The 19,910-nt window shown below is 42.8% G+C and overlaps 2 protein-coding genes across 2 annotated transcripts; one reads left to right on the top strand and one right to left on the bottom strand.

Annotated features, from left to right (window-relative positions):
- Positions 1 to 1,369: 1,369 nt before the first annotated feature.
- Positions 1,370 to 7,194, top strand: slc35b2 (solute carrier family 35 member B2). The gene is made up of 4 exons (XM_076755490.1): positions 1,370 to 1,610; positions 3,642 to 3,829; positions 3,938 to 4,098; positions 5,151 to 7,194. The coding sequence occupies exons 1-4, from the start codon at positions 1,591 to 1,593 to the stop codon at positions 6,081 to 6,083; spliced, it is 1,302 nt and encodes a 433-aa protein (XP_076611605.1). The 5' UTR covers positions 1,370 to 1,590; the 3' UTR covers positions 6,084 to 7,194.
- Positions 7,195 to 12,326: 5,132 nt separating this feature from the next.
- hsp90ab1 (heat shock protein 90, alpha (cytosolic), class B member 1) lies at positions 12,327 to 18,587 on the bottom strand. Its single transcript, XM_076755827.1, has 12 exons — positions 18,449 to 18,587; positions 17,157 to 17,300; positions 16,778 to 16,984; positions 16,360 to 16,519; positions 15,913 to 16,046; positions 15,519 to 15,824; positions 15,238 to 15,403; positions 14,900 to 15,090; positions 14,361 to 14,508; positions 13,903 to 14,171; positions 12,982 to 13,315; positions 12,327 to 12,882 (listed from the first exon to the last, which is right to left on the bottom strand). The coding sequence occupies exons 2-12, from the start codon at positions 17,298 to 17,300 to the stop codon at positions 12,764 to 12,766; spliced, it is 2,178 nt and encodes a 725-aa protein (XP_076611942.1). The 5' UTR covers positions 18,449 to 18,587; the 3' UTR covers positions 12,327 to 12,763.
- Between the last annotated feature and the right edge of the window lie 1,323 nt (positions 18,588 to 19,910).

Raw genomic sequence — 19,910 nt, 5'->3', positions numbered from 1 at the left:
TGGAAAAGTTTGTTAAACCAGTTTCACTTGTCATTAAGTAACACGTGTTTTCCCTCTCTAAATGAGCCAGGTGTTGTTTTAATAATACAGACTGTGATGTGGAATTCTCTCATTTTATAAGCGAGCCATGCAGATTGAATCCTGCTTCAAGTCATGCTGGAAATAACACAACTGGACTTCAGAATTTCCATCATTGCAGAGATGCACCATGCAGGGAATGGAGGCGGATTAATGGCAAGTACATTTGTAATTACGTATAACTCTAATTAGATATGACTGTATATATGAAATGCTTTGCTTTTCTTTGATATCAGACATGGCTGAAACAAAGCAGTTTTAAGATCAGCTGTAATTAATAAGATTTGTGATGGCTGCATTCAGTTTCGATGCGTCAGTTATTGTTCATGCTCGCTCACCGGCTTCCTGGCACACTTAAATGAAACAAGCCAGCTTTATTAACAGTATTAGTTCCACCTGTGCTTTTCCTGCCACGATGAGTCAAAATGTCTGCTGCGAAAAAGGCCAATTCTGAATTTTAAGTGTATGTTCATAATGTTGTCTGCTAAGTATCAAAAGTAATAATACTCACGATGCATACTCGTGTAGTAGTATGTGTATTATGTTATCATTTCTCATGCCTACATTTACTTGTTACTTGTGATTTACTTGAGTATTTCCATTTTATGGGGGTTTACACTTCTACTCCACTGCATTTCAGAGGCAAATATACTTTTTAGTTTTTACTATTCTGATAAACTATAGGATGAAGTGTTCCTTTATGGGTTGAGACCATTCTCCTACATCTTAAGAGAAATAAACTGTTTAAAAATCGTCTTTGATTAGCTGGAAAATGCATCATCACAAAGCTAAGAACAGGCTGCTTTTTTGATGATCTCATGAAAAGTTGACTTTCTAGAGATATGTGGTTCTCACAGGACAGCGATGCTAGAAACAGATGATGATCTTACAGGATATGATGCACTGCTGTGGATGAAACTAACCAGCAGTGTATAAAGTAGTTAAAATTAGCTCAACCGTAAACATCTACAGCAGTAAAATGCAACAAACAAATTAATTCAGCAGTAACATTTTCTGTATAATGTCACCTGACGTTACATCTTTCCCTAACTAATATTTATTTCTCAGAGTTTTATCTTTTTAAAATTATTCCAGATCTTTTTACATGTTTTCATGCTGTATTTTTGTAATTTATTAATGCGTCATGTACAGCACTCTGATTTGCTCTTTCGTATTAGATGCGCGCTATGGATGAACTTGCTTTGCCTTGCAGTTCCTCCTCCAAGCCGACAGGGGCAGGGCCGCCGGGTGGGCGCTGTTTGTCTGTCTCCGGCATCCTTTCGTGTTGAGTAAATAGGAGGGGGCCTTTCCTGCTGAAGTAACACATCAGCCATTGAGGATAAGTTGAATACATCAAAGCTATAGGCGGCTGCTCCGAAAGACGACAGTCCCTAATAATTACTATCTGGTTTCCTGTCGGACCTGTGCGGCTTCATGCTTTGTTTCAGCGGAGACGTTTGAGTCTTTCGGCGTGTGTGTTGCGCCAGGTGTCGGGCCAGAGAGTGTGGGAAAATGCCATCTTTTTCATGGAGGTAACGTTAGAAACCAAGAGGACCTAACTGAAAAATATGTCTTTGCTAAAGATGAGTTTTAGGTGTGGGCAATCTCAGCTTTTCACTGTTCACTGATACACTTGTCGGCGTGTTATGGCGTCAGCTAACTATCAGTTATCGTAATTCATAGTTAAGGTGACTGTCAGTGTGTTTTTGAAGTCTGCAAACAACCTGCTGGCTAGCAAAACTGCACGGTTTGTGTGCAGGAACCGGTGTTACACCAAATTCTGTGACACGGACAGGACTTTCAGCTACCCAAAGTTAGCCTTGTATTTCCACAGCAAATGTGTTTCTTTAAAACACTTTCACACTAAATTCAGTGGTAAGAAGACCAGCTAACTTAGCCTAATTTAGCTTCCTCAAATGTGTTTATGCTAACGTCACCTTCCTCTTACTTTGTTTTAATATGATTTGATAGATAGACTTTGGACGGTCATAAATGCTTAGAAATGTGACCACTTAATTAGATATTAGACAAAGAGTTTGATAGCTGTGAAATTGACGTGCATGGGCCTGTCTGTAGAGCTCTAACAGCTCTAAAGATGATGCATATTTGGTTATCGTTTATAAAGATACTGTGTGTAATATGGTGTGATAGAAACATTGGCAGTGGTAATATGAAATTCCTGCACCATCATAGAATCTGATGGGTCACGTAATTTGGTGCAGCACCAGTCTGGTGTTTTCCCTCTGCTCGGATGATGCTCTCTTTGAACGAGGGAGTGCTGTTTTGTTTCTGCTTAAGTCCATATTATCTATTCACACTAGACACAAGCACCCAGTCTCTGCTCAGGTACATTTTGGCAGTGGTCTCTGTGCGTGCCTGTGCTGCAGCAGCCTGTGGGTTGGCTGGCCAGCCAGTGCAGCGCATTCCTCCATGTAATAAGCTGCTTGTTCAGGGCCCAGGTCTCGCTGCAGTGGGCTACTGCCTGGCCAGACGACAGCAGAGTCCCACACAAAGAGGCTCTGTATGAGTCAGGCTCACAGGCCCCATGGGAGGAGGTCCGGCCTCACTTTGATTCGGATGCACACGCTGTGCCACGACAGCAAGGAGCGCACCTTTTTATTGGAAGATAGAGTTTCACCACAGGTGTGCTTGAGTCATCAATGTAATGCTGTTTGTGTGGTTGGGCGATGAAGCTCATCTCATTTCTTCATGACTAGTTTAGCAGGTTGTGGTTGTTTTGCGTGATTCCTTAAGTGGTGGACGGTATGCTCTCCATACCTTCCTCCAGCTACAGCCACCTTGTGCTTTGTACGATGATGGGTTTGCTCGCCATGGGTAACACCCAGCAGAGCTGGGTTGTGAACCGATTTTAAGGCTGCCAGGGTTTTTAATTTTTCTGTGCTGATCACGTCACAGTCATTGGAAACGGAGCGGCTGTGAAGTGATGAATACATCTGTCTAATGGTCAAAATTATTTCATCCCATTCATGTGTGTGGGGAGCCATCAGGAAGTCAGCCAGCTTAGCCATGCATATGCTCAACTGGTTTGACTGGGGAAAGACTGGTGCGTATGAACTCTGGGCCCAAAAATGAAACCCTCAGAGGCTCGAACAGTGACCTCTGTGGCTCTGGGGGGGAGTTTTCTCAGGAAATAACCCTCGTGATGTCATCAGGGTTATGTCAGGTAGAGCTGGTAGACTTGGAGTAATTTAACAGGAAGCCTGCATTACAAACTGGGGGAAGTTAGAAATTTGCAGGCGTTTTGCAGGCGTCTCATTAAAGAAGTTCTCAAGATGCATTATGGGAAGTGTTTGATCCAGTGCTTTTGACGCTTGACTCAAGCTAGGACTGAATGTTTGGATAGCTTGGCCTCTGCTGCTCTCATTTTCCTTTTTTAAATCCTTTTTTACATTTCATTCTCGCACTTGTGTTGATCCATTTTCTCACTCCAGCAGGCACACAATACCTTGCCTTGTATATCACTGTTGGATTAAGGATGATATTTCTTTCTGTTATGTACTTCACAACATGGCCTGATGTACCATATTGTTTTTACACCGTAGGGTTTGGCCGGCACTTTTGTTGCTTCTCTTCCCTTCCACTGTTGCTGCCGAAGAGTCGTCACTACTGGAAGGCTGGCAAGATGTCTGGTTCTTCCGCTTCCTCGTCAACATGCTGGGTTACTCCACCATCATCATCCCGGGCTACCTCCTCATTAGCTACTTCAAGCGCGTCAATTACTTAGACACAGGTTTGGGGTTTTGAGATACTGACATGTAATTTGGAAATGCATGCCACTTAAACCACCTTGATATCAAGGTCATTCATTTATTTGTGTGTATGTTTGCCTTTCTTTCAGGTAGTGGGATTTGCTTCCCTGTCATAAAGACCTGTGTGTTCGGCAATGAGGCCAAAACAGGTCTGCTGGATGACGTGCCAGTTGCCACCAGGAACGAGGGCGATTCAGGCTCATCACTCAGACAGGTCGTCAAATTGATCTTTTGTGCTGCTGGACTTCAGGTAGGTATCCTCCCAGAAAGCACATTCATTAAATACATAAAGCTGGTGTTTTAATCCCTGTAATAGCACCGTGTAATTTTGTTTCTGTTTGTGCAGCTTTACAGATGGTTGCTTTGTGTTTGCTTTAGTCAAGTGTGGTTCCACTTACAGTGTGGTCTGTTTCAGTGTTGTTTGCATAAAGGGAGGCGCAGGTGAGAGACACTTGTAGCAAACCACTTTCTGCTCCTCATCTGCGTTGTGTTGTGTAGATATCGAGTGAGGCACACTCTGGAGATGTGGATCTGTGGATTTATTCTTCACAAGAAAAATAAAACAACAGGCATCATACACCCCAAGTCACCTGTGTGCCTCTCCGCCATACTAAAAAATAAAAAACACAAAACTCAAATGAAACAGAATACTGCATCACATACAAGTCCTCAACGAGTTATTGGTCACTAATAATTCATCTTCTTCATAATGGCCATTAACTGACTGCTTCATAATGTGAAAATGATGTGCAAAAGTGTATTAAATATCAGCTGAGGTGTTGTCAGTTTGAGTTAGCCATGACACTTGCAATAAATCAACATGCAATTTATTACGAGGATGAAGCTATCTGGGTCTGGATTGGAGTCAATAAATCCAACCACTGTGTGCGCCATGTACATAGTGACAATAACTGTGTTCCATCAATGTATTTTATGCACATTTTGAAGTACTGCATGAGAAAAGCCTGATGGAAAAAGCAAAATTAAAAAAAAAAAACCCTTTCTTCAATTTCCCTAACGAGTTCTATGGTCACTTAAGGTGGTTTTTGCCTCTTTGAAAGTGTTAATGCTCTTCATGGGAGATGGAAACACCTTTTTCAAATAATTTAGAGGATTTTGGCAGCAACTGGTTTTGTTTCCAGTTTGCAGCCTCTGCTCCTTCTATGCTGTTTATTACAGCCATGTGTAATGTAGCCTACACCACAAACTTCAGATGAAACTTCACTTTATGTGGCCGAGTTTATCCGTTCCAAAGCAGCTAGTCTACCCCTGAAAGGCTAAAGTCAGTTTTCTTATTCATAGGCATCATACCTGACATGGGGAGTCCTGCAGGAGAGGGTAATGACTCGTTCGTACGGAGCCACGACTCCAGAGGAGGAGGGTGAGAAATTCAAGGACTCTCAGTTCCTGGTCTTCATGAACCGTATCCTGGCTCTGACCGTGTCAGGCCTGTGGTGCCTCCTGTTCAAACAACCTCGCCACGGAGCACCTATGTACAAGTACTCCTTCGCCTCGCTCTCCAACATCATGAGCAGCTGGTGCCAGTACGAGGCCCTCAAGTACATCAGCTTCCCCACTCAAGTCCTGGCCAAGGCCTCCAAAGTCATCCCTGTCATGCTCATGGGTAAGATTGTCTCCCACAAGAGCTACGAATACTGGGAGTACTTTACCGCCGTGCTGATCTCGGTGGGCGTCAGCATGTTCTTGCTGTCCAGCACGTCCAGCAAGCACCCATCCACCGTCACCACCTTCAGCGGGATCGTCATCCTCATCGGCTACATCGTCTTCGACAGCTTCACCTCCAACTGGCAGGACAACCTGTTCAAGCACAAGATGTCGTCGGTGCAGATGATGTTCGGGGTCAACCTGTTCTCCTGCCTCTTCACTGTCGGCTCGCTGCTGGAGCAGGGTGCCTTCTTCGACTCGCTGGCCTTCATGACTCGCCACTCCGAGTTTGCCTTTCATGCCGTGCTGCTGTCCGTGTGCTCGGCTTGCGGCCAGCTCTTCATCTTCTACACCATCAACCAGTTTGGCGCTGCGGTTTTCACCATCATCATGACCCTGCGGCAGGCCATCGCCATTCTCCTCTCTTGTTTCCTCTACGGTCACGCCATCACCATGGTAGGTGGCTTTGGTGTCGCCGTAGTTTTCTTGGCACTTTTCCTACGGGTGTACGCACGTAGCCGCATGAAGTCAGGCCGGCGGCCAGCACAGCAGCTCGGACAGAAGGTGTAGCACCAAGTCGCACCAAACTGGGACCTGAGACCACGTTTTCTGTGGTGCTTTTTTTGTCTGTTTGTGTGTTTCTGTTGGGTTTGTTTGTTTCTTTTTGTACTGTTCTTTTCCATTTGATCTGTTTTTTTTTGTCAGCAGTGGTATAGAAAGGGATTCTGCAGTTTTGACTCTTACACCAAGATGCCCCTAAGGGGTCCATGTGATTTGTCAGGTCAGCAGTCACACAAGTTTCGAGTGCCTGTAAGATTGTCTGATACACGGGTCCCAAACCATAAACTGTGCAAACTGCCTCCTCACCTCGTTCACAGTTTAACAGTTTTGTTTCCTAAACCACCGTACATGGCTTGTAAGTTACCTTGATCCCAGATATTTGAAGAAGACTGTCACCTTCTGTAAAGACAACACTTTCTATCCGTTGAGGTATCTTTCAGTCACCATAGCCAGACGCTTATCTCACAGTCCTCCATGTTGGAGAGCAAGGGCCTTTTATGTGTCTTAATGTGGGAGTTTATCTTTTTAAAGCTGTAAACATAGCCTGAACCCATGGTGCATATTTTACTATTTAAATTTAGGTATATTAACATGTAACAGAGGCTACCATCTGTCATAGAGGGTGGTAAATGGTTTGTGTAATGAAGCGAGCACTACTTACAAATTGTATAATTTACAATCACTGAAGCAGATGCTGATGTTGGTACTTTTTGCACCGCATTATTTTAAGGGGTTATTTTTACCTTTTTTTTTTTTTTTTTAGGTCACAGACTCAATGGTTTAAATCGGGCTAAAAATCTTGTAAATATTATCTCCATTGTTTATTTTCTGCCAACTTGTCTTGTGTACTTTTGTAAAAGGACTGCTTCATGTGTTTGACTGTTTCATGTGAGTGTTTGGAAGAGATCTGAATGGATGATGATGATGATGATGATGATGATGATGATGATGATGCTCACTGCCATCATATGATGTGAAAATACTTTTGGCCTGGGGCGGGTGGGGGGTTTGCAGAACAGAATGCATACAAGGGAAATGCAATGTTAATGGTACCTTGTTTTTATCATTCTACTATTTCCTCTGGTGGATTAATAATAAAACATATCAATTTAACTTAAAACGATGAGGTGGAGTAGTTTCATTTTACAGTTTCCCGTTGGGATTTCACACAGGGATGGACCGACAGACCCACAGTGCTAATGTGGCTAAACATGGCAGCCCAGTTCTCTTAACAGATTTTAGCTGTACTTGATTTACTGAGTTCAACCTGTTTGTAATAAAAGCAGGCATAAGCTTCTCTGCAGGCCTGACCTCGGCCATATTGTTTCAACAATCGGCTGCTGTTCTAGTTACGTCCCGTAGCCAGGAGTCGTGTAGGAATGTAGGAAATTCTGTGTCATCGTGACCATTTCTGCATTGTTATTGATCTTAGAACAGTACATTTATATGGTCAATGTGGTACAAAGTTGCAACGATTAATCGATTAGTTGTCAGCTTGGGAATTAATCAGCAGCTATTTCAATCATCGATTAATCGGTTTGAGTACGAAAGAAAAAAGTTACAATTCTCTGAATCCACTTTCTTAATGTGAATGTTTTCTGTTCCTTTACTCCTCTGTGACAGTAAACTGAACATCTTTGTCATTTGTGGACATTATCTTGGGCTTTTGGAAACGCTGATCAGCATTTTTCAGTCGACAGTGAAAAGAATCATTAGTTTCAGGCCTGGTCCTGTGGGCGGGGGGGGGGGGCGGGGGGGTCCATGTCTGTACTATTACTGCAGATTTTCACTTCAAGCTATATCAGATCAATTCTCCATATTCTCCGTCTCTTCATATTCCTTCCACTGTCTCCAGTCTCATCGAGAGAGGACGGCATACGTTCATTTCGAAACAAACATGTCTGAGCTGCTCTTTGCATTCAACACTGATTCATAAACCAGACCACTATTATGATTCACTGAACATCAAACTGAAGCCCGAGTTTGACTGTGAAGTGTGAGAAATGTGAGATTTCCCCATAGTTTATCAATCTCACAGCTGCTCGATGGGGGAATTTCCCCGTACCTCTCATTTCACAACGTCCTACACCCCAGTTTGAAGCAGTGCGTCACATCAGTCGTCTTTTCAGCGCTGCAAATGACAAACAAAAGAGGTGGCGGTGGTGCGATGGGGTTAAAAAAGGCCGCAGACGTGGAGACCTCTGACCTCAGCCCCCCGCCAGTCACTCTGAACTCTCGCTCTGACTGCAGGGACGGCACAGGCTGAGTGTTTTATTGTAATTTAAATTAGCCAGCATGAGTATCAGACTGTATTGGCAATGCCCGGAATCACTTCGGAGCCTCCTGAAATGATCTTTGTGTGCACACAGAGCAGCTGAAAATCCTTAAAAAAAACAGCAGATCTCAACCTTTTTCCTCCAAGGACGACGCCTGACTAGGTCACCGATTGAATGGATGTCTCATTTTATATTCAATGCATAACAGTGAAAGTACAGAACGACTCATAAACTGAATATAATAATAGAGATATTTCAAGGGCCAGGACCCCCCTGTTGGGAACCAGTATCATAAAGGAAAAGTTACACATTTTGGCTAATACTGAGAGTTAGATAAGAAGACTGATAACACTTTCATGTTTACGCTAAATATGAGGCTACTGCTAGCTTACTTAGCTTAGCACAAAGACTTGAAACAGCTAGCCAGGTTCAAAGTTAACACATTCTGCTCACCAGCATCTCTAAAGTTCACTCTTGTTTGTTCAATCTGTACAAGAGAATGAGCGTGAACACGACAAATTGCATTTTATGGGGTTATGTGCCAGACTATTCCTTGGCCGGGGTCAGAAACTTCCTGGAGTCTCCGCTGGTTGTTGGGCAACCAAGGAATGGTCTTGCACATTTGTAATTTCGACACTTCTTGTACTGATTAAACAGATGTATACCCTGTCAATTAATGAGCTTAGTAGATAGACTTTGTTACCTTTGGACAGAGTCAGGCTAGCTTTTTCCCTCTGTTTCCAGTCTTTGTTTTAGGCTAAGCTAACCAGCTAACTGGCAGTAGCTTCATATTTATCGCGCTAAATGAAAGAGGTATCAATCTTCTCATTTAATTATCAGCAGGAACCGAATAAGCAGATTTCCCCAAATGTTGATCCAGCCTCTCTAACCTTCAGGCCACCACCACCACCACCCCACACATCTTTACTGTACATGTGGAACACAAACAGACCACGTGTGCCTCTCCACCCTCTTACACCTGTCGTCATAAAGGTTATCATTCTCGTGGGTTGCTGCATTTTATACTTGAGGATAGAAGGTTTTATTTCTCTTGTGTAGGCCTTTTATCTGCACATCTGGCTTCCTTTCTGCTCCGTGTGGGTGTTCTACTTGTTCCTGTCTAGTATTTACCAAGTGCTGTCAAATATGAGAAGTAACACGATGCTTGTGATGTGTGTAGCAGAACTGTTTCAGGTCATGAGTAGTAGTTATGTTTTTTTTTCTGGCAACTTGCATTGCAAATGTCATGGAAACTTAATTTCACCACTTTGCACGCAGGCCTGCAGGATTGCGTGGTTGCAGCATGTCATACCAGTCTACACATGGTAACAGCTTTTCTGCAGATTCTGCAGTGATACAAATACCTTGCTTCCCATTGGAGGCCTGTTACCATCGTTGAGGCACCAACACAGTAAAGTATCTATTCACTGAAGTCATCACGAAATATGAAGAGGCACATAGAGGCAGGGATGCACACAAAGTTTGACAGGTTGGTCCAGAATCACCTGAATCTGAACCGAGCATTCACGCTCTTTTTAAGCAGGGCAGGCAGTCTTCCAGTCGACACATTTTAAGCCGATTTCTTGGCATTTCTACAGCGGCACAATACAGAGAAAAGAGGTGGCAGGTGACAAAGATCACAAGAACTGTGACAGTGCAAGCAAATGTTAACAGCCCAGCCCACTGAAACGCCAGGAACCCCCCCTCCAATTAAAACACTAGTGGGTTGATTTACACAAGGGAGTCAAATGTTTCCACAGGAAGTCTCTTGCTAAAACATGTCAGACTAGAAGCACCTTTCAACTTGGTGAGGGAACCCCGCGCTGAAACTCAACCAGGAAATTTCCACTAGTGGAACCAGACAGAGACCTTAATACAAGCAGCTCTTAAAAATCACCAATTTCCTCTATGCCTAACCTGCATTTTAGTTTTTTTCTTATTCAATCTAGACCCATTACTCTCAAGTCGCGTGACTCACAGCTTTGAGTTTGCTGCAGATCAGGATTCTCAAGAGTCAAAATATGGAGAACACTATCGTAAAACAGTCAGTTACACTTTATTTGGTTCTAGATGGAGGTGCACCATCAATATTCAGACACACTGATACACAACTACCAAGTTTACTGTACCTCATTGCATCATTCTTGTGAGTGTTTAAGGCTCAATATGTGTTTTTGTTTTTAATCTTTAAAGGTTTAAACTAATTCTGGATGCTTTTTTTTTTTTTTTTTTTACTGAAATCAAGCTCAGACTGTATGGAGAAAAGTATGCAAATATGTCGTGAGTACTCATATGTGGATAGTATTACTGTTAAATTATCCTCCACAGTACGAATGCAAATGAGGACGGTGGTCATGTTAAGGCATTAGAGGTGCGGCTGTAGCCTTCAGCCTGTTTCTGAATGACACAGCTGAAGTTCCCCATTGTCGCTTTGACTGGAGCGAGTGTGTGAGTGAGTGTGTGTTCAGGAGGGACGGACGCCCACACTTCAGCCGTTTTCACTGATGGCAGCAGAAAAGCTGCTGCCGCCCCCTCATTCGTGTAGAGCACATAACTTCCAGGAAGAAGTGCACGCGTAACGTTTCCCCCAAAGAGTTCAGCTGATGATGATGATGATGCCTCACACTTTCAAGAAACTCACGTGTGTCCAGGTTATTGCCGTGCGTTTTACAATGTCACTCCGTCCACTTGCTTTCGCGCTGGCATGTTGCCTGACAAGCTAGCAAGAGGATTTTTTGTTTATTTTCCTCTTCCTGGATACTGTTTATCTACTCTACTGTGTGGCTTGAAGCTTTAGTCACATGTTGCTTGTGACACTTGCATTTGCAATTTGTAGAAGTTAAAAATCACTGATGACATGTTTTGTGAATGAACGAGCATTTCAGCATTTCCCTGATAAGATGTGTGACATTTGTATACAACATTTCTGCATGACAGCAAATTTCTATTTTCAGACATAATTCAGGTTAAACTGCTTGTTAGGCCAGTGGAGCTCATCAGTTAGAGTTTAGCCTCAGCAGTCACGGTGCAGGATGAGGCTTGATTCAGCAGCTGACAATCTGTTTTTTGTTTGGGCAACAGTAGGATTCAAAGAAATAACAAATTAATAGCAAGTTTCCATTGGGACGCTCAGCCAGCTTTGATGATTTGGGCTGTAAAAAAAGTGACTTGACTTCTCTTTTGCTTCGGTGTCATGGGATTGCATTTGTAGAAACCAAATGTTTGGGAAATAAATGCAGCAAAAGCGCCTCTTTGATGCCCCCGTGGTAGATACACATGATGACTGCAGGGTGCCTTTCCAGTGGAGAAAACATGATGCAGTGCAGTAATGTGTGCACTTAAAAGGGAGAAAATGCAGTGCAGTGCCCTCTAGGGTTCCCCTCCAGGGGTGAAAACACATTGCAGTGCTATACAGTATAGGCGGCGCCTACATGCTAGAGAATGATAGTCCTGTGCGTTAATAGAGGTGTTGTTATTCTTTAAATCTGAGTCACAGAACACAAGTTTAACCTTAATTAGGGTTTGGAACCATTTTACTGTGCATGCTTCATGACTTCCTGCACACCCCTACACTTCAGACAGCCTGAGCCCACACTACCTGCACGGGATATTTACCAGAACCAATAGCAATATATACACAGGTTAGATGCTTTACATAGTGGGGACACATTGGTTAGCTGTAGTACAAATGAATATGAAACTGATCCCTCTTTATATAAATGCATTGGATGTTTCTGCTCACCTTCTCTTGAACTGTAGCTTCACGCTACCAACTTATGGAGTATGTCCCCACCTAGTGGTCACTTGGAAGACAGCAGTTTAACACACAGGTTTTAAGTCAAATGTTAACATCCCTCATGGTCAAGAAAAAAACAAAAAAACAAAAACCTGCTGTCCCTTTTTAAAACTTACATTTAGTATGGAAGATGAACAGTGACTTAAAACAATAAGGAATAAATAGAACAAAGACAAAACATATGGTATTACATCTTTAATTTTTTGCAAAACAAGACTTGGAATACAGATAAGCCTGGACTCAGGCAAAGGAATCATACAGTCCTCTCTCTCCATGCAGCGTGCAGTGTTGCACATGAGCAGAACGTTTCCAAACCCTCCAGACCTGATCTGATAATGGAATGTACCATTCCCATGTTCACACATTTACCACTCCAACATTTAAAACTCAGTGCAACAGGGTACTCGTTAAAACATATGTGCTGTCACCATGAACGCGAAAACCAAAACTGCTTGTCTTTAAAAAGGTCTTGCAGAGTTATGCTCTAGACACAAGAGCAACACTGGTCCACCACACAACATGAATGACTATTTGTTTTGCAGTTACTGCAGTTTTAAAGGATGAACAATTGAAAAGTGAAGCTAAAGTGTTAGAAATCTGGGAGGGGGAGAGTTTGTTTAATCAACTTCTTCCATGCGTGAAGCATCATCGTCACCTTCGCCTTCTAGGGGAGGAATCTCATCTGGGACGGATGAAGAGGTGGCCTCCTCTATGGGAACATCGTCGTCGTCGATGCCTGAAGACACGAGGAGGACGACATTTGTTAGATAAAGGCAAGTGAAAGTTGTGTAAAAAGAAAAACAAGTATTAATACTGATGTGCTGCGTGTCCTTACCCAGTCCGAGTTTGATCATTCTGTAGATGCGGTTGGAGTGGGTCTGTGGGTCATCCAGGGAGAAGCCTGAGGACAGCAGGGCGGTTTCGAACAGCAGGATGACGAGGTCCTTCACAGCCTTGTCGTTCTTGTCAGCATCTGCCTTCTGCCTGAGAGTCTCCACGATGGGGTGGTCAGGGTTGATCTCCAGGTGTTTCTTGGCCATCATGTAGCCCATGGTGGAGTTGTCCCTGAGTGCCTGGGCCTTCATGATCCTCTCCATGTTGGCCGTCCAGCCGTAAGTGCTTGTCACAATGCAGCAGGGTGAAGACACCAGTCTGTTGGACACTGTCACCTGGTAGAGAATCAAACAGTGGATGTTGAGACTTACAACACAACATGCATAGTGTGTGAACAGCAGGCTGACACGTTTGAGTTAACAAAAACATGCAGAACAGTCATGTTAGAGAATGCTCAACACAGCAGCATGTGCAAGGCAACGGTCTGTCAATTCCACACCTCAAATGTCTAGACTATGTAGACCAATTTTATATCAGCACACATTCTGGACAATAAAACATTTAGACCAACTTTTCAGAAGTTTTAGTTTCACATTCTGTTAAATCAAATGGAAAGAGAAAATTTGAACAGGCATCTGTTAGATCACTCAAAAGTTTCATTTTCCACGTTCTGCACTTTACATCTCCACAATCGTCACTCGCCAAAACACATCTGTCAGTCAAAAACTCATTGTGGGCACACAGGACGTGAGGGCCTCCTTACAACTGTATAAAACTCACCAGTATAACTTAGGACCAGTTAGGACACCTGTTTCCAAACAAAACACTGTCAACTGTAGTTGTGAATTCATAAGATCCTAAATCCTACAATATGAAGGGAAACTGGAGTAAACATGAATCTCAGCTCATCAGGATGACTGACCTTCTCCACTTTCTTGTCAAGGATCTCCTTCATGAGCTTGCAGAGGCTCTCAAACTTTGCCTTATCCTCCTCCATCTTTTTCTTCTCCTCCTCATCCTCAGGCAGCTCCAGACCCTCTTTGGTAACAGAGACCAGGCTCTTGCCATCAAACTCCTTCAACTGCTGAACACAGTACTCGTCAATGGGCTCTGTCATGTACAGGACCTCGAAGCCACGCTTGCGGACGCGCTCGACGAAGGCGGAGTTGGCCACCTGATCCTTGCTCTCACCTGAACAAGTCAAAGTAAATGACAATCAGTGCCATTGTGATGAAGTCACATCTGCTTGTAAGTAAAACCATTAAAAATTTATGTTCATCCATCAATGCAATTACCACAGAAATATATAAGCTTCTTAAATATAAAGGATTTGAAGACAAAAAGGAAACAAAAATATGCTTTTCTAGGAGAGAAGCTCACCAGTGATGTAGTAGATGGACTTCTGGTTTTCCTTCATGCGGGTCAGGTACTCTGTGAGGGAGGTCATCTCATCTCCAGACTGGGAGCTGTGGTACCGGAGCAGCTCAGACAGCTTCTTGCGGTTTTGTGAGTCCTCGTGGATTCCCAGCTACACACAGATGATGAATTGTGATTACATGCTCATTCCAAACAAAGCCACACACCAGTAGCCTAGATCACAACATTGATAGATTACCCAGCTAAATTTTGGACAAACTAAGCATAACTGCATGGAGTTATGTAAACTGTTGAGAATGTACAAAAACTAGAAATATTTTACAGCCATGTAGTGATTTTAAAAACAGAACTATGACTACACTGCCTTGGGAAGCTAGACGGTACAGCAAGCACTAGATTAAAGAATAAAGGGAAACCTTATGAATCCATGGAGATGCACTGAAGACAATGTGAGGAAGGAATTTTCATTAAAAACTGCAGAAGAATTAATTTTTTTTTTTTTTTTTTTCATGTCAATCTTGCTCTGCACTTATTTTAAATACCTTGATGTTCTTGGAGAACCCTTCGTAGAACTTCTTGTAGTTCTCCTTGTCCTCAGCCAGTTCAGCAAAGAGCTCCAGACACTTCTTGACGATGTTCTTGCGAATAACCTTGAGGATCTTGCTCTGCTGCAGCATTTCTCTGGAGATGTTGAGGGGCAGATCCTCAGAGTCCACCACACCACGGACAAAGTCTGGAGATTAACACAAAACATGGGTTTACTGGGACCCATCTGAGCATTTCATTTGCTTCCATCTATAAAAGCAGCTTTGTGTGGGTGGTGTAATAGTCAGTGCAGCACTGTAGAACAGAATATATTTGTCCAAAATGGGCAACTTACTCAGGTACTCAGGGATGAGCTCTTCACAGTTGTCCATGATAAAGACTCTCCTGACGTACAGCTTGATGTTATTCTTCTTTTTCTTGTTCTCAAAGAGGTCGAAAGGTGCACGGCGGGGAATAAAGAGCAGGGCCCGGAACTCCAGCTGGCCCTCCACTGAGAAGTGCTGTAAAAAGGAGTAGAGAATTCACCTCAGATTTACTTGGACTTCATTTAAAGCAACAGTCCTGAATGAGACACATGAACACATGCAACAGTTACTTCTGCGTTGCACTGCTCACCTTGACAGCCAGGTGATCCTCCCAGTCGTTGGTAAGACTCTTGTAGAACTCGCCATATTCCTCGTTTGTGATGTCATCAGGGTTCCTGGTCCAGATGGGCTTGGTCTTGTTCAGCTCCTCCTGGTCGATGTACTTCTCCTTGATCTTCTTTTTCTTCTTCTTGTCCTTGTCTTTGGAGTCTTCCTCATCGTCTGAGCCCACATCTTCGATCTTTGGCTTGTCCTCACCATCCTCTTTCTCCTCCTTCTCAGCCTTTTCCTCCTCTGCCTCGTCGTCACTGATCTCCTTGTCACGCTCCTTCTCCACCTGCAAGTCAAAATGAGTAGAGTTCAGCCTCACTGAAATAAAAAACAGTTTCAATGATCTAAAACTAGGGGTCAAACTCAATACTTACAAAGAGGGTGATGGGGTAGCCGATGAACTGAGAATGCTTCTTGACAATTTCCTTGACCCTCTTCTCCTCAATGTACTCTGTCTGGTCTTCCTTCAGGTACAGGATGATCTTAGTTCCACGGCCAATGGGCTCACCTGTAAGCAGAATTGTACATCCATGAACACTCTTTGTCCAAATAAAATGCAGCGTTAGGTACGAGTCCCTACTTTGTAGTAAGTCACAAAAGGTTTCAGTTTTGTCCAAAGTAGTCCAATTCAGCTGTTAAAGAACACCAAATGTTAACCTAAGAAATGTGATAACAGCAAAGGAAGTTACACCATTTCATGATATTGAACATCTCAATACATCTTGTCAGAGGGTCTTATGTTCAGTTCCCTTAAAAGCAGTGGATGCAGCTAGCTGAATGATGCAAACAAGATGTCACATGTGATTATGGCAGGCACATACCGGCGTCGACCTTGACTGTGAAGGAACCTCCGGCAGACGACTCCCAGGCGTACTGCTCATCGTCATTGTGCTTGGTGATGACAACCACCTTCTCAGCAACAAGGTAGGCAGAGTAGAAACCCACACCAAACTGACCAATCATGGAAATGTCAGCTCCAGCCTAGAGGAACACATTAATAACTTCAGTATACTTCAGAAAAGGCAGCCAACTTTAACATGAAAGTACATCAGCTTGATAGTTTTGAACCAGAATCATCAGTATTTTGATTGAACAGCTCAACAAGTATTGCATCCACCTAGTACCTGCATATACTTGACTTTGAAGAACTAAGATTATAAGAGGTCTTTGTGATGCAATCTATGATACTTGTTCTCATATTCCACAGGCTGCAATGAGGATTGTGTTCCACTGTAGTACCTGCAGGGCCTCCATGAAGGCCTTGGTGCCAGACTTGGCAATGGTACCCAGGTTGTTAATCAGGTCAGCTTTGGTCATGCCGATTCCAGTGTCAATGAGGGTCAGGGTGCGCTCTTCTTTGTTGGGGATGATGTCAATTTTCAGATCCTTGCCACTGTCCAGCTTGGAGGGATCGGTCAAGCTTTCATAGCGAATTTTGTCCAAAGCCTGTGAACACACATTGACAAAATACATTGAGACTTCAGACACCATTATGAAAGCACATCAGGTCCTAAAAATCAATTCTGAAGCATTACCATTCGTTAAATGCCCCATTTTAAACAAACAAAGGTCAAAATTGCTGCGCGGCATGAGCAATGGCAAGCTCCTGCAGACTTACATCAGAGGCATTGGAGATCAACTCCCTGAGGAAGATCTCCTTGTTGGAATAGAAGGTGTTGATGATCAGGGACATCAGCTGAGCGATCTCTGCCTGGAAGGCAAAGGTCTCAGTCTCCTCCTCTTGGAGCATTTCTTCAGGCATCTGTACAAACACAAACCGTAATGTTTAAGCAAACTGCCTCCAGATTAAACAGCACAAATGGCAACGTGATGTGTACATCTTTCGGAGATTGTCGAAACGAAACGATGACTCAACAGAAAACTAATGTTGATTTTGAAAGGTTAAAAATGGATGGTTGTTGTGCGAGATTCATTTAACTTTAATTCTTCCGGTTTCATGAGAGATGAAATGGCATCATGATTTAACCATGTCATCAAACCGTTTCGTTCAAGCGGACAGCTGCCATCATGTTACCAGAAATCGGCGGAAGTTAGCTGTTGGTACGTTAGCCGCTAACCAACATGGCGTCGGCCGACAGACAATGGACTCCGCAAACACGTGCTAAGGAACAGCAACGGACGAAAATAAGGATACCGTTTGGAAATGCACACTACACGCTCACTTGTGATTAAAACGTTCTTAATCGTAACATTTAACGTCGCTCTGTGGTGACGACTTAACCTGTAAACGGCAGCCTTAGTCCATGAACCGAAGAGAGTCCAAAACAACGACTTGTCATTGAAAACATCGTACAGCATAAATCAGAAGTCACATATAGATCATCATTAACCAAATCTGTTTTATAATGGACACCTTACAGTAAAATTGGCCTTAACTAACAAACGTTGCCCAAGAGTTAAATCAAACTTGCGTTAATAACCTTAGACTTAGCAGTTATTTGAGGTTGAATGTTGTGATGGGATGGGATTTGGCTTTGAAACGAGAACCCTGTTCGGTGAGCTGACCCAGATCGGTCCACAGTGTGTTTTTAATACGGCTAGCTTCGTTACATAAACCGAGTCAGCGTTGTCATCTTCACCACACCTGCCTTGGGTGCAACCCAAGCCTGCAGAGTGCCGCATTCAGCACTCATCGCAAATTTTCGACCAATACACGAAAATCTCCCTGTAAGGATTAACCGTTATGTAACGGCAATGCGAACAGACAACGGACGACATGAATATGATCGCTGTAGCCCACGAGACAGTTCTGGTGCTAAGGTTATCGTCGTGACTCATGAGCTATCATCGTGGATACAGCCAGTCAAAGCTCAGGCACGGGGTAACATAACTCAAACACTGCAAGAGGACATTGTGTTCAATATAATTTCAAAATACTTAAGCACATACCTTGTTTATTTCGTTGACTTATCTTGAATAAAATGCAACCAAAATTCTGTCCCTTCTGCTCTCTGACGCAGGGTAATGAAAAGGGACTTCCTTTTAATAGACCGGAATCTTTATACACAGTGGTGTCAGTGTGCGGCCGTATCCATCCGCGGTGCACCATCCACCACTGAAACTAGAGAACAGTTAGTGAAATAGAAATTGTATCCAAGAAAACGGCTGATAAAATTCAAATCGTGTGCTGACACGAGCGTTTAAAAAGGACGTGAATAAATATGATTATTGATTTAGTCAGGTAATTGTGTAAGCTTGAAAAACGTAAATTAATAGCAATGCACTGTATTGAATATTGGTAAAAAGAATCTCTTAGCGCAAAGTGATGTATAGCCATTGGAAATTATCATAGGAAATAAAGTCAATATGTTTTATGCATGCTTTACAAGATGAGGGCTACTTGCTGACGGTGTTCAGCACATAAAGCACCTGATGTTCAAAGTAAGGTCGTACCCTTAGAAATGCTGCAATGTAACTCAGCCCATCACTGTACTCAGTAGAAATAGGCACCCTGTACCCATTGACGCCACCTTGTGGCAGTTTATTGCAAAAGGATTGCACAAGATACACACAGAGCGACAAATACTAGATCTAATTTTTGGTGACTTGCTGCCGACATATATTATTGAGGTAGAAATATCTGCGCCAGCCGAAGAAGTCTATTCAACCAAAATCACATGTACGTCGTGGATTTTTCTCAAAATAGCGAGGACCTTTTTAATGTGATGGAAGAATATTTAACACCAGAAGGGTGTGCTTCGTTTCTTCTAGCACTTTCCATGAAAAACCCGCCTAAAGTGACGTCACATCTTGTCAGACGCAGCCCTCGCGGCACAGCTGCTGTCACTGAGCGGTAGGACCTACAACAAGAAAACCATGGTAACCAACCACTTCAATATTCTGTAGCCTAACAATACAGCGAATATTAATACACTATAGGACTGCGATTACTTCAACATTCAAATAAAACTGTCTTACAGATTTATTTATGAGTTGTTTGGTGTTGTTACTGGTGACTCTACATGCTTCCAATGAATTTAAAGTCCAGTGGTTTTAAAGTTTGTAAGTAAAACGGAGAGCTTGAGTTGTAAAACGTTTTGGAGGAGCAGTTGAATAATTATAAAGTAATATATTAATAGCATACTACAACGTCAACACACATCGTAAATTTTACGGTATAGATTGTTTATTGCGTCGCCATTCTTTGTATTATGTTGTTTATTGTTTTTTTTTTTATATATGTATATATTTCCGCAACATTTAAGTTATTGTTCAGCTTTTTGTATGTCTTTTTTCCTATGCAAGTACGTTGAGTGCACTGTTCTTCTTCTTATTATTATTGTTATTATTGTTATTATTAGTTTGAGTACTATTAACGCTATTATTATTGGTGTTAGTAGTATTTGTGTTA

This window comes from Chaetodon auriga, chromosome 18 (assembly GCF_051107435.1).
Source record: "Chaetodon auriga isolate fChaAug3 chromosome 18, fChaAug3.hap1, whole genome shotgun sequence".
NCBI lineage: Eukaryota > Metazoa > Chordata > Actinopteri > Chaetodontiformes > Chaetodontidae > Chaetodon > Chaetodon auriga.
This window is presented reverse-complemented; position numbering and strand designations above follow the sequence as displayed.